The following is a 15634-nucleotide window of genomic DNA, read 5'->3' as shown; positions in this document are numbered from 1 at the left end:
CAAAGTCCCTGTGGTCTGGAAAAAGAGTTTTATTATACCCCTATACAAAGGGGCACATCCACAGAATTCATCAACTGTAGACCTATAGCTATCTTACCATCTCTATCAAAAATCAAGAAAAAATATATCCATTCACATCTCTTAAAAACCTCATCAATATTAACCTCCTCTCCAGTACGCAACATGGTTTATGTCCCAAGAATAGTTCTGTGGCCGCCTTTCTCAGTTTCAGAAACATCATAAACCATATGAAAAATTCTGATCATTTAGTGTCAACTATTTTCCTTGACCTACTTCACACAGTCTTTCGCCAAAACCTACTCAAAGAACTTTCATCTCTCAACCTTTCCCCACTCAGCTCTGTCATAGTTCCATAGTGATCTCACAGACATCAGGCAGTAAATGTATCACACTTTTCACCCTTCCTTGCTGTTTCCATTGGAGTCCCACAGTACACAGTATCTTGCTCCATCTTATTCAAAATCTTTATAAACTTCATACAACCTCCATGCATACAATCATAATACAATATGCAGATGATGTAACCCTCATCTGCTCTGCTCAAACCATCTCAAAACTTGACTTCACCCAGGACTCCTTATCTACTGAAATATAGCTGAGAAAATTTCACCTTTTTCTAAACCCTAAAGAAAAAAAAAAACATATGCTCATCACCCCAAAACATTTCTCAGACCAAAAACAATCTTGCACAACACTCTCCAAAAAATATCAGAACAGAAATAGAACAATTAAAGATACTGGAAGTCGCAATAGATGAATACCTAAGATGTGATCTACACATTTGGTAAGCTGTTAAAAAACACCAGAAACTTGGTTTATTATGCAAAATAAGCACTATCTTACTGACAGCACTAGAAAAAACACTATATTACTACCATATCTCTTTTATGCCTCCTCCATCTTAAGTTTCACAGCATCCAAAAAATGAAACTTGACAGTTGTTACAACAAAATTTCTAAATCTGCCATCAATCTGTCTACAAACAATCACCAGTGTACAGTCTTAAAAGAACTACACTGGCTAGATATCCCACAATATCTTACCTACTCACAGCTACGTATTGCCCATAACTTAATATCTAAAAAAAAAGTCCAGCGCTAGGAAATGCCATAAAATATTCTCTACCTCGGGAATTATGCTGTCAAAATGAATCGCTTTTACTCACCACCAAATGTAATAATACTGTTGATGAATCGCTCTACTCCTGCCATGCCTCCAAACTCTGGCATTCCCAATCACCACACGTAAAGCAAATTGAAAAAGAAAAGTTTTCAAAAATCAGCTTAAACAATACCAAAATAACTCCTGGCTATGCATCTTCTTCTCAACCCTTTAACTAAAAACCAGAAACTACTGTTTAACTTACTATTTCAATCCATAATTTTATCCCTCCCCAAATTCACTCTGTTTCAAAATACAAGTTTCTTCAATAACATTTCTCACTGTTAAAAGTTGATCTATGTACTAATTAACTGTTATACCTCTCTCACGCTCATTTAACTATATATATATATAGATATATATATATATATATATATATATATATATGTGTGTGCAGTACTTTCTCTTTCTTTTCACTTTATCTTGATCTCTGGCATCAAGTCAAAGTACCCAGTTTTATAATGCACAAATATCTGCTAGTATATTGTAATGCAACTTATGTTTATCTAATGTATATCAATGTACGTTCATTACAATATTTCAGGATTTGAATTATGTTCATGTACTTTATTGATAGTTTTTGTTTAATCTTATGTCTCTGTACTGCAATTGTTATCCCATGTGATTTGTTTTAATGTATGGCATTGTATATTTTTTGTCTTTTCTCCCTTGGCCTCTGCTGAAACTTTTTTTTTTTTTTTTTTTTTTTTCAGAATGACTTCCTGGTTAACACAAGGAAATTAAATAAATATAAAAACACAAACTAGATTTTCTTGAGTTAATTTCTGGCAGATACACAGACATTATTCCATCCTACAGTCACAAGAAAGGGTCATTTCAGAAGTCTGGAAAAAAACTTGAGGCCTACGGACGATCAAGGAGCTTGATGCCTCAGATCTCATCTTGGAACTTGTGTGCCCACTTAATCATTCAATTCCATCTTGAAGGTATCAATTGATGAGCAAGTTTATTCCCTAGAGTCTTTGAGATATGAAGATGTCAAGTTTTACTGCACTGTTAATATCAATTTTTCCTGAGGCTGTTATGTTTAAGTTGCAGAGAAATATTCTAACCAAAGAGTTTCAAGTAATAAGAGATAATTTAATTCTTCACGTCAGGCACAGATCTCCTCTAATGCAGCAATAAGGTACAGGAAAGAGAAAGCTGCTGTAGTCTCTGGCTGTAAAGCTAACCATGAAGCCCTTTAACTATCTTCTTTGAAAAACCTTTGTAGCTTCTCCATCCACGACAGGAGGAGTCTGAATATGTAACAGAACAGTGTTGTATTCTGTGACTGTCTAGTAAGAGCTGTATACAAGAGGGCAATAATTCTCTTTGTGGCACACATCTTGGCCCCATGAATGATGTGGTGGGCAACTTTATATGCTTTGTTGACAATGGCATCTACAGAGTATCAAATGAAAGGTCATCATTAAGGACTCTAAGATCATCTACTACTCTTGTCAGCATTTAGTTTTTGACCATGAAGAGTATTATAATCCTGGGTGAGAGGTAGCCAAATGCCAGAATGCCTAATTTCTGTCACTGAAGGCAATGTAATTTCTAATATAAAATTCATGTTTAATGTTAAGTGCTACTTTAACAAAGGTGGTGCCAACAGAGTTAAAGATAATGATCTCAAGTTTGCAGTCATTTGCATATTTTGTGAGACAGTAAATGGAGTTTACTTTAATGTCTGGAAAAAGGCACCAAAAAAGAGCTGTCCTGAGAAACAGCCTTTAGAGACTCCACTGGTGACACAAGATGGTGAGAATAGGATTCCTCCTGATGTGTACAACCATGTATACAGTATCATGCATCAAGTTATCACAGCTTTGTTGTTAAAGTTTAATATTCCAGAGTTTAAGTAGGATTCTGTCATTGGGTGTAGTGTTAAATGCTTCAGAGCAAGTTTGAAGTATGGTGAATGAACCTTCAACCTGAGTGGCGGTTTCACTCTGGGGGGGACAAAGTTAAGCAATTAAGATCCATCTTTGACAAAACTTTATGGTTTAGGCCTTAGAAAAGGTTTTTCCAAGTCTACTTGAAAAGTTCCATAATAAGTCTTTCTATTACCTGGTACAATATGCTTATGAGGCTAACTGGTTTGTAGTTAACAGGGTGTGGGGAATGGACTACTCTGAGGGTTGTGATTACAACACTCTGCTTTCTGACATTCACGATTTAGCTACATTTTAGTGCAGTATAAAGAATGAGCATAAGAAGATATACTAGTCTATATCTGAATACATAACTTAGGCTTCCTGGTATCTCATCTGGTCCCACAAAACCAATGTTTCTGACCATTTTGAAGGCAAAGGAAACTATTTCTCCTTTGTGGCCTGAAATTTGCTTCAGATCTGTAGGGCTGCTGCATTGGCTATATCTACTGGTTTATTGTTGCTCTTTCCCCTTCATTTTTGAAATATGGTTATTTTATTATAGTTATCTAGCCTTCTGGCAAAGTTTACATCAACTGAAGCGTTGATTCTTTTGACTGTTTTATTGAGTTCTTTTTGGTTTGAGTTGTCCTTGGTCTAGATGTAATGGATTAGGTAAAGGTTGAAGGTGTTGCACAGTGTTTTGCTTATAATAATTTGTTGATTTTTTTTTTAACTCTAACACTTAGGTTTACTACAGAATTTTTCAGTATACATATATAACTCACAGGGATGAATTTATCAATGCAGTTTGAAATGTTGCAGAGAGCTGTGAATGACTCATTGAAATACTAATAATTTGCAAAGGGTGCCTAACATATATAGTCCTAGTTGACTGACAAAGTGACTACTCAAGGAACCGTAGCTGTAGTTGTTTCCGTGCATCTGTGTTTGATTTATTTAGACATAGCAATCCTTAGACAACTGTAAGATAATGGAATCAAAATCTGACTTAAACAGGTCTAGGGCAATCACAAAACACAGCGAAAAACCACTTGTAATACCACAGTAAAACCACGAACTTCGCTGTAAGCAAGATCACAGTCCCACAAATAGCATGAAGCTGTCAGCTATATTAAAAAATACTTTATTCCACAGTAATTGTAAAAACTGGTTAAGCACTTTCATCTACAGATAGTAGACTTCCTCAGAACACCATACAATTAAAATAGCTGGGTTTAAATATATGACTTCCTCCAATCAGATTACATATTAATTATAGTTATTAACCATTTAAAGTGCTCAGTGCAGTACTAACTTATGTATACATCTCTCCTGATACAATACTCTTAAATGCAATAAAATTTACATACTTATAAAAAGTGCATCTAATACAAATCCCTTCTCTCTAACTTATTTTTGCCTCTAATACTGGTTTAATGGAAATACTGTCATTAATACCAGGATAAACAGTTCTGTTTAGTAATATCTGCCATTTTATCTCTTTCTCACCCAAACTTAAAAATGTCACAACTTGGGCTTCCAACTAAATGTCTATACAATGCATTTTTGGTATCTTTCTTACTTATACAATAAAAGTGGTCATAAATCCAGTTCCTTAAATATCTGTCATTTTTCCCACATAAAAACAAGGACATCTGACGCATTTAGCCAGATATATCACGTGTTGGGTCCGACAGTTACCCTTCTTTAATCTAATCTCTGTTTGGTTGACATCCCCCAATGTTAAACTCCTGTCTTCCAGTATAGCAAAACATTGGTTGCATTTTCCACACTTACTAGTGCCCCCTACCATACCCTTCATGTTGTTAACTGTGTGTCCACCTTCAAATTTAACTTTTAAATTTCCACCTGTCTTAAACACAAATAGTGGTTTATCCCCTAGTTTCTCATATACTGTAGCATCACTTCTCAGAATATTCCAATTCCTACCTATAATTTCTTGTACATCTTTACTCTGTGTACTATACTGTACTATACAAGCTCTTTTGTAATTTTTAATAGGTTCACTCATAGTCAATCCTCTAGAGGTATTAAGATTTGAAGTATTTCCAACACCTAATAAGGGTACATATTTTTTACCCCATTCTTTCTGGACATAACTGCTGATGTCAGTTATAAGTTGGGACGGGTACCCCCATCTTCTAAACATATCACTAATATTTTTTAACTCCTGCACCATTTTGCGATAGTCGGACATCATACGTGCTGCTCAGATGCTCTGTCCTTTAAAAATGCTCCGCTTCTGACCCATAGGGTGGCAACTTGAATAATCTAGGTAGGCATTGCTAAAAGTATCTTTCCTATAGATCTTAGATTTGAACCTTGAGTATATGTATCCAAATATGAAATTCCCACTTTGCTAGAACTGTGAGTAAACTTAAGATACTCACTAGCCATGTTTAAATCTTTAATAAAAGTGCCCATCTCCTCTGTAGTGCCATTCCGTAATATAAAAATGTTGTCCAAATATCTAACATAACAATTAACATATTTAAACAGTGCGTTCTTGAATAGGTACTTCTCTTTCCAATCTAGAAGAACAAAGTTGGGGTATATGGGGCAATCAGATAAAGGCAAGTTTCTTGAGCAAAGTAGCTGAAAACTGAGACCAATTTCCTTAAAGCAAAATATTTTAAATAAAGCTGTACCTTGCACCCTTGCTACTTTACTTCATTCAAGGCTATAGATGCATTTCAGGGTAGGAATAACAAACAGGGCAACCCCTATCCTTAGGCTGAATTTTTTCAGATTTGCCAGTTACTGAATTTGGCTGGAATCCTGTCCAGCATACACTAGTTAAATGTCAGTAATTAAAATAATAAGACAATATTTTAAACTAATATTGCTTGCAGTCCATTTCTACTACAAAATTTTACTATAAGATTAAACATTAATGTGAAAAACATTTTCTTCACATTGCCTCCCATGGGAAAAAAAAAAGATGTCCTTCATAGTCAGGGCATTACTTTATTTTTTTACTGAATGACATCACAAGATGCATTTGCAATTTCACTAGTTCAGGCAAATGAAAACTATATGCAAAACACTGTATAGCACAATTAATAATTCTGATAAAAAATCAAATGGAAAATGATTCCTCAAACTCTTAGCACAGAAGATGCAGAGTTTTTTCTTGCAAAAAATTCACCAAAGTGCCTTATTCTAAACATTGACTTACAACTACAAAAACAGGCAAGTGCTACAGAAATTAAAGACACCTTACAGAGCATATCTATGGAGGTATACTTCTGTACAGAAAATAGCTTTATTTTCCTTTAAGTAAGAGTAATTTCAGTCAGAACCTAAAAAAAAGTGTGGTACAGATGGAACTGTGCCACGCAGCTTTATCTTGCCTGAAGATCTGTTGTGAACTAGTGGAAGGAGTGGCATAAGAAGCAGGCACTCACAGCATAATCAGTCTGTCTGGGGAAAGAGGGGATCATCTGTCTTTTCAGTACCACTGGTTTCGGTTATGTACATTACTCATTTTTTTTTTTTGTGACTGAAGTCAGTAACTACTTAAAATGCACCGATATACATATGCACGGTTGTACATACTAAGGATATGTTTTAAAATTAAAAGTTTGAAAAAACCTGCAGTATTTTACTTAATCTCCATATTGGTATGCAAGGAGAAATTTATTTTACACTGGAAGTAAACAGTTACATAGTATGAAAGAATTTATTCAAGCCAAACGCATAATGTTTTTGATATCTAGTATATCCTACATGACCAGACACCTGTTTCTAATGCACTATGTCTACTTATTTACTTTTGCTGACAAATTCCACTAGGGACATCCTTTTTTGGGGGGGTAAAGATGTATTTGTAATGAGAGAAATTTGGTTGAGGCACCTATAAAACTCCCTCCCTCACTTGTCATCAGAACTGGAGTGAGATTCTATTCTAGAGATATCCAAACTTATAGACAGAAGAACATTACCTCTGAGAATCAGTAAGTGATGGACAGGAAGGAAACGAGTAAGATGGCTGAGTTTTGTGACTCTCAGTTTGTTGGAAAATAAATGGTGCATAGTCCTAAGCACCGAAGTACAAGATATGCAAGTTACCAATACAATGGATGTTCTGGTTATGGAATTCGTTTATGAATAATAATGGACACTTGATGAGACAAGGACAGCCCTTGTGAGGCTATGAATAAAAAGAGTGAATATGACTGATATTGCCATGTGATAATGAATGCAAAAAGTGCTGTGGATGATGTGAACTTTAGCAAGACTTCCAAAATTACAAACCATCTGAGGTAATATATGTATACTAAAAGCATGAGTGGAAAAAAAGTTAAACAGCAAGTAGAGCTGGGAGGGGTCTGGATAACAGTGAGGAGGACAGCATTAAAAAAGTGGTGTCCCCCATTGAAACAGTATACAAGATTTTCTTAAACAGTCTACAGAACTTGCTCACTGGAAAAATGTCAAGAGGGCACAAAGGTGGGAAAGTCAGAATTCTTCATACAAGTTGAAGAAAGGTTTATCTTAATTAAAGCTGCAGAGTAATTTTAATATTTTTTGGCGGGTGAGATGGCTGGGATAAATATGGTCTTTTATGTAACATAAAATGTCTGGACTAACTTCAACATGGGCTCAGAGAACAAAAAAAAAGGTTTAAGAAGGAAAGTGTAAATACTGGAAACTTTTCCTTCTTGTTAAAGCAAAAGGTGGAAATTATAATTATTAAGCAAAGTTACAGGGACAGTGAAAGTAAAAGTATAGCTTTGGATAAAATGTAGATAAATAATGTGAAACATTTGAGAAGCAAAAATGAGATGTCAGGACTAATAAAAAAAGGTGTTTTATTAGTCCTAACATCACGTTTTTGCTTCTGAAGTTTACTGGTTTTCATGTTGGGAGTGGTGGCTTTGTTTTCTCTAATGTGAAACATTTGCCACAAGCTCATTGCAGGTTTGTATGTATGTGGATTTTAAGTGGTGTCTTGGGTCATACAGAATGGGATGTGTGTGTGTGTGTGTGTGTGTGTGTGTGTGTGTGTGTGTGTGTGTGCAGCAGGCTCTGTTTTTAGCATGTATAAGTGTTGGGGGGGGGAGGGGTGAGGGACTCCAGCTAGGCAGCTGCGAAAGTAACCAGTTGTGTAAGTTGCCACTTTGCAGAAGATGCGACAGCTGCCTAACCTGTTAACTAAAATCTGATCAAAGACTTTTGACTATGGCAGTTGTGCCCTGTATTCTTAACCTGCATGCCTTGCTAGTTGTAATATCTATCTGAACTTTTGTCTTGCAATAGTAGCACTTAGAAATTCTGTGAGCATCCTAATCACATAGTACAGGAAAGCAGTGTTATACTGTCACTATATAAAGCAGCTACAATTCTTTATCTTGTACTAATTTTTATTTATTTACTGCAGTTTCATGAGTGATACCCAAGAATGCCATGTAGATGTGATCATTCTTTGCACATTTTACAGTAATGATTTGTAGTATAGCATTCATATTATAAACACTCACTATATAGAAAAAGAAAATTATACTGGAGCTACTCTAACAGCAAAACCCTTGAGGAACTATAAGTGCTTTCACTACAGAGGAAAGAGGGCAGTTCAAATTGTGGAAAAAGATCATGCTTGAGAAGAATAAAATGCAGGTAAATACACAGGTCAAACAAGGAAGGGTAGGTTAAACAGGTTGTGAAAAAATAGTGTGATGGGAAATCTTCACATCCTTTGAAGCATGTTTTATTCTAATTGACATACCAGACAGCACTCAGAGAATGATTTTTTAGGAGGTCGTACAGGTGGGGGAGGACCCTGATCCCACTCCCAGAATGCCATGGAGTTCTGCCAGACAAAAGGCTCTCCTGATGGCTAGGGGAGCACATAAAAAAGACAAAGGCAAAAAAGAAAACAAATAAACATGCATTACAAGCACATGAATAATAGGAAAAACAAAGGATAAATACATTAACAACGGAAAATGAATATTCCTTATAAGCATGCAAAGGTATAAGACGTTTACAATTATTTAAAAAGAAAAGCTTGAATTTGCAACATTGCTTCAGATGTGAACTTTGTTGCAATCTTGTTCTTCTTTACTTTTAAAATAAATTCTTGTGACATTTATTAATTCTATTATTCTGTACCACACTCTGAACGCTTTATAAAGTAGTATCCCAGGATCAGTCCATACACTCAGAGTGACATCCTACAGCATATAACAAGACAAGCGTAGGTAACTTCAGATCAACCAAGATAAACATTTTAGTACTCCATTATGCCTAACGGTTATTTCAACATGAGCACAAGTTTCAACTTCTATAGCAACAATACCAGAATTAGAGAGAGAGAGATATGGCAAACATTTGCCTGGGCAGCTCTCACCTGTAAATCAGTGTCTGAGACCTAATCCAATATGGCACATTACTGAAGATGGGTAGATCAAGAAGAAAGTACAGTTGTGTAAGTTGTACTTACCATAACAGTAGATGTAATGCCATAATAGAAGCCAAGGCTCTAATAGAGCCTTGATACTCCCTGAAATAGATTTACTATGGTGGGAGTAAAAAACAAACCAACAGATGAGGATGAAGACAACTATCTCTAAATAATCTGTTTTGACATGGGTTGTCCATTCTTTGTCCCATCATAAGAAGTAAATAGCTGGTCTGCTTTTCTAAAGGACTTAGTTCTGTCAAGATAGTACCAGAGCTGCCTATGCACATCCACAATCCTTTCTCCCTGGTTCTGATGATCTAGATAAAACACAGGGAAATTGATGGGTTATTTCAAAGTACACTCTTAAACAACTTTGGACATAAAGGAAGGATTTGTTCTTAATGTTATCCTGTCCCTATGGAAGACCAGATATAGTTCACCCACCATGAGATCTTGCAACTCAGATTCTGCTCTTGCAGATGCCTGAGCAATAAAAGGGAGTTGCCACAATGATTTTTGGGAGAGTCCTTCTGAATCTTCAGAATTACCTTGGAAAAGATGGAAATGTATCCCTGATCATGGAAATGATAATACATCTGTTTCCAGACTTGCCTGCAAGCAGCGCTAGTGTAGAATTTGTTTAGTTGTCTACTTTGAAAGGAAGTGAGCAGATCTATCTGAGATGTTCCCACTATTGGATCAATTCCTGGAAGACCCCCCCTCATTTCATTTCTGTTCAAAGGGTCTGTCCTGCTGAGCTTGTCTGCCACTACAATTTGCTCTGATGGAATGTAAGATGCCTGGAGGGTTATAACAATGCTGAACAGCAACCTCCCAAGCCATCACATTTAACCTGGACAATAGGTAAGATATGGTGTCCCCCTGTTTAGTTACCACATCTTTGTCGTGTTGTCTGTAATCACCTGCAAAGGTCCTGGGGACCACAGATAATGAGGACATTTTATATCATGGACTACTGCTAACATCTCTGACATTTATATGTTTTGGTCTATCTGAAGAGTTTCACGTGCTTTGCACTTTTATCCCCAAATAAATTGCTCCCAAAGCAAAATATTCCTTGGTCAAAGTCTGTGGCTGATTGGAAATGCTAAGAAAAAATTCCAAATAGAAATCAATCTTTTTCTGAACAAGGAAAGCCTTTTGCAGAGCAGCCCAGAAGCACAATCCTGTGTGATGCAACCAAGGAGGACTTGTGAACACTTATATGGAACCCCAGACTGGTAAAGAGGGAAGTAACCCATGTTAACTTGCTGTTAGTAGACACTTTGTAAATAACCCAAAAGGTAATGCAGAGAACTGATCATATGATACAGACATGGAGAATCTGACCAATTTCTTGAAGCCTACGACTATGGGGAGTTGATGATATACAACCTGTAGGACTACTGTTACATAAAACTCAAACGTGGGATGACAGGTAATGAGACTCTACAGGGTCAGCATTTTAAATGTTGGTGCCTTCACAAACAGCTTGAGGAAAGAAAGATGTAGAACTGGTTTCCATGAAAGCTCTTTCTCTGTAACCCAACATATTCTGGAGTAGAAGCTTTTCCCCTTTTCATCTAAAGGCACTGGTTCTATGAATCCTAGTATCAGAAAGTGGGGAAAGAACCTGAGGAAATTTCTCTGTTTGGTTCAGAGGTGGGAAGAAATACTGCTGGAAGGAAGTATGAGTATCCCCAGTGCTAACGGTAACCTTCATGAACCACTTTTATCACCCATGAGTCTAATACAATCAGTTACCAAAGGGGACAATTGAGAGTTGGCTTCTGGGACAGATTGTGAGAAACAGGGACAGCAGAGGAGGTAGGGGGAATGATTCTGGTCGTCATTCTGGAGGATCAGACTGTCCCTTTTCTAAAGGATTGTTTATTTAGTCTTTCAAAAGAAGTATAGGATTTGTGAGATTTTTAATCGGGGACTTGAAAAATCTTCAAAACTCATTGAATTAAATTTCCTTTATTCAACAAATTGTTTGAGGACCTGAGTTAGCAGAAGGACCAAACAAAGCCTCCTTATCTAAAGAAGAGTTTAAAATCTTAGATTACTTCATCACCAAACTTTTGGTTATGTACCAGTACATAATTCCTCAAAACTGTTGCAGTAGTCGAGGCTCTAGACACATTATCTGCACAATCATACACACTCTTTAAAGCATGTTTAGATACTTGAAGCAGATTAGAAATAAAGTTCAGATAGGAGCGACCATCTGAAGAATTTCCCCAAACAGGCTACACAACTAAGAATAAATTGTATGCTACAGTTTAAGAAGAGAAACTTCTCGTACCATATCTAATACCTTACCAAATTTATCCACAGGAGAAGGGTTAGTATTGAGTAAAAGTCTGTTTCCAGCTGGTGAAGAGGTTGAAATGGCTGTTGCATCAGACTTAAGATGAGAAAACAAGACTTTGTTAGCTTCAGGTACTTTATAAAGTCTATATGGTGATTGAAGACTTATTACAGGCAGCACTTAAGTACACTCTCCAAGGTTAGCAACATATTGCATCATCTCAGTTCAAGGGGAAGCGTCTACTGGTTCCCAAAAAACTACATAATTTATTCTGGAAATAGTTTCAGAGAAGGAAAACTCCTCCAATGGAGCTGCAGAGGACTAACCTTCCTCAGAATCTCTATGAGAAGAAGCCCTGTCTCTGTTAATGTCAGAATCGTCTGACAAACCTTCCTCAGCAATTTCTTTACTGAGATTACACAATGGTAAAAATTTCTGTGTTCCAGGACTAGCAGCTGGCAATAATCTCCTGACTAGAATAAGGAAATCATCATCATGAACAGAAACCATGTCCTTTAATGAGCAATGTCTAACCTTTTGTTTTTTTCTTTGTAGGGACTTCCATGGAGAACGACCCAATAGGGAACGGCAAATCAAACCTAGCAAGATGTCAATTTCCACAGTCAACCCAAGGAGAACCTCCCAGATTATTTTCCAGACCAAAATAAGATGGTTCTCTCATGCCTGGATTGGGCACCAGAATAGCTGCAGAGGATGTGGCTAACCCCAGAGACCATGGTGGCTGAAGAGGCTACAACAGAGGAACCCAGAACAATAAAATAAGTGGTCTTTGGAAAAATGGTTGTACACTACAGAGTCACCCACCAATGGCTCAGGCAATGTCTGAGCACACAGTGGCGGCAAGGGATCCTTATTGTATTGCTTCTTCTTTTTACATTCAGGGAGAAAAGAACCAGCAGGACTGGAATACATATCTATGCTGTCACTGGGAAAGAAGACTGTTTATCAGTTAGTGCTGCTGGAAACAGTTCATCAGAAGTAAATTGTTAAACAAAGTTCACAAGCAGTACACAGAAATCCTTGAGAGAATTCATACTCCCTTTTTTGAAGTGATGTAAACAACTGAAGGCATGTTGTCATGAAGTCTACACAAGCATTCAAAAAAAAAAAATTTTCTGCTCTGTAAAACACTTCCTGATCCTTAAAACTTATGTATACAAATAAAAGATCTCAAAAGTAGTACATTTTTACCACAAAATAGCCCCAATTACTTAAAAATAAGTTTTGTTCTAAAATGTGGTCCCTTCAGATACTGTAAAAAAAAATCCAGGTTTTCTTAAAGGGAAAATACTGCTTTCAGTCAGCAAATAAAATGTGTAATGTATGCTCATAGGTAAAAACTAAGCTAACTGCCTCAAAGGGCCATTTTAAACCTAGCCAACAGCACAGGTCAGAATCAAACCCTGTGCTTTGTGTTTATGAGGGAAAGACCTTAACCATAACACCAAACCCACCTTTTTAAAAGAGCAATCATTTTGGTGTGGAAGAGTTCCCCTATGAGGAGTTACCTGCCAGAAACGAAGCTTTAACGGACAAGATAGCTTATATATTTTACAAAAAAAGTAGTATAAAGTTCTGTGTACTTACTAATTTTTTTATTACATGTTATTGGAGTACATGGGTTGGAAACTTTAAACTTGGAAGCAACCTAACCTTAAAGCTCGTTAAAAGAGTTTCAGATTCAACTCACTGTAATACAAACAGTCTAACACAGCTGGTTTTACTGCACATATTCAGAGAGAATACAGTGCTTAAATCTCACACATATATAAGTTTTTAATCTCACAGTTTGCAAAATGTCATCACAATACAGATCACTAGGGAGATAAAGCAGATCGTGCTTATACTAGGGTACTTAAAAATAAAGCAAGATCCTTAAAATGTTATAGCAAGTCAGATTCAGTTTGCACTTCGCACTAAAATGAAAATGTTTTTAAAAACTGTATTTTAATTTTTGATGCCGTTTACAGTTGACTACAGTTTTCAATACACTTCTAATCCTACAGCAGACTTGACTGAAGTGTGAACAGTTGATAGTCATTGCTCTGGGTTACCCTAGTAGTCCTTAACAGAAATGAAAATGAACAGAATTCCTATAATTCTTCTTTTCAGGTACTTCAAAATAAATTCTCAAAAACAGCATTTCTGCAACAGTTTATAAAACATAAGCCTTAATTATATGCTTACATCACAAAATGTATCAAGCATTTATAATGTTTTTTTCTAAATACTTGAGTACCTCACAGCAGTATGCAAGTTTGTATTTGTGAGTAATACTTCCTTCAATTTCAGTCTTTACTTTAGTATGAGCACTAATCATTTCCTATCTCCCAATTTATAAATAAATTGTTTTCCTTATTAATTTGCAGTCTCCTGGTATGGTAACACCAGTTTTGTTCATTATACTGGTAGAGCTCATCTGTATGACAAGATACTGTGCACAGTATTAATTTTTTATTGAGGTACCTGAGACAGCAAGCCTCTTATGTGAACAAATAATTTGCATATTTATGTCCATCTTAATACATTGTTATAATGTACAGCATGAGTAATCACAATGCTTCAAGAAAGATGTCATTAAAAATACATGGCTGTATACATGGAGATTCATTTGAGATATAATCATTTCAGTTTCATGTAAGAAAATAATGTCTGCACACTTGACAAATAAAACAACTCATGTACCTTTAACTGTGCTGCATACATATAATGTTTACAAATGTAAATGTTCTGGCTTCAAAGTGTTCAGTGTACATACATTACACTATACTGTTCTTTTGTTATAATTCACTGCAATTTATTAGATGTACTGGAAAGTTCCTCCCCAAGGTGGCACCATAGATAGGGTCTGGTTCAGCTGAACATATTACTACGACATTGCTTAGAAATGCATTCATTCAGTCCCCTTTCAGTGTAACCTACTCACTGTCTAACAAGTTGGCCCTGGTGTCAGGAATATAGACTGTCAGTAACATTAAGGGAAATCTATCAGCTCTTTTTGCCATATAAATAATCAAAACATCAATTCAGAGCCCAAAGCTTTATCCTTATATCTGACAATTTAAGTCTTATTTTTGAATTTCTCTAGCAATGGATAAATACAATGTACATGAATTGAATGCTTTTATCCTGGCTCTGTGACATCTTGGGATGAACCCTACCTATGTCCAGGTTACCCCAGTTTGATTAGCAGTTTGTGTACAAGAAGACCAAGACCAGGGACTATGGGAGTGAGCTATCACTGTCAGCGGGTGGAGAACAGGTGGCTCTGGCCCACTGCTTGAGTGACACTGTGAGGGAGCCCTTGGTGTTACACCTGTGGAAAATGGGTGCCCTGGGTGCACACTGGCTGTGGAAGTCAGCACGCAGAGGCAAGCTTCCCCACAGTAGTAATCACTCAAAGAAAGTGTTGCCAAATGGGATCGCAAGGGAGGTGTATGATGCTCCACTGGATACTGCAGTTATCCTACTCCCTATGACCTAATTCTCACCATAGGGAGAAATTAGGTACCCTAGGCAAGAATAACATCATCTAGCCAGTGTATAACTAACTCTCAACCCTGTTAGAATGAATGGGCCATTTGGGTTAAGGTACTGGAAAACCACAACATCACTGACAAAGACTCCAACTGTCCTGGCGCACAGAAAAACAATCAATCCGTACTTTAAAAAAAATAATAACTCAAGCACTCAAAAAGCCATTTACTGCAGCACCAAAAAAGGGGACCAAAATGACTGTTTTTGTGTAATGGCTTTTTAACTGATGTATCGATAAAACAAGAAATAAATTCTCCTCACCACTACTAA

At 36.5% G+C, this 15634-nt stretch overlaps 1 protein-coding gene and 1 long non-coding RNA gene across 5 annotated transcripts in view; one reads left to right on the top strand and one right to left on the bottom strand.

Moving 5' to 3' along the window:
- LOC122815561 (DENN domain-containing protein 5B-like) overlaps positions 1-15634 on the bottom strand; it is a 1792502-nt gene that overhangs the window by 375032 nt on the left and 1401836 nt on the right. For 2 of the 4 annotated variants that reach the window (XM_044088154.1, XM_044088155.1), the window contains exon 10: positions 8815-8925. The exons of the other annotated variants lie outside the window; for them this stretch is intronic. In XM_044088154.1, the coding sequence (XP_043944089.1) occupies positions 8815-8925 (111 nt within the window). The remainder of the gene's footprint in view (positions 1-8814; positions 8926-15634) is intronic. 4 annotated transcript variants of the gene reach the window in all.
- On the top strand, positions 919-14523 carry LOC122815562. Its single transcript, XR_006366968.1, has 2 exons — positions 919-2129; positions 12362-14523. It is a non-coding gene; the product is annotated as an uncharacterized LOC122815562 (long non-coding RNA).

The sequence above is a fragment of the Protopterus annectens genome, chromosome 11.part0, assembly GCF_019279795.1.
Source record: "Protopterus annectens isolate FY-2018-M chromosome 11.part0, PAN1.0, whole genome shotgun sequence".
Lineage (NCBI taxonomy): Eukaryota > Metazoa > Chordata > Ceratodontiformes > Protopteridae > Protopterus > Protopterus annectens.
Note: the sequence above shows the minus strand (reverse complement) of the source record. Positions and strands in the feature narration are given on the sequence as shown.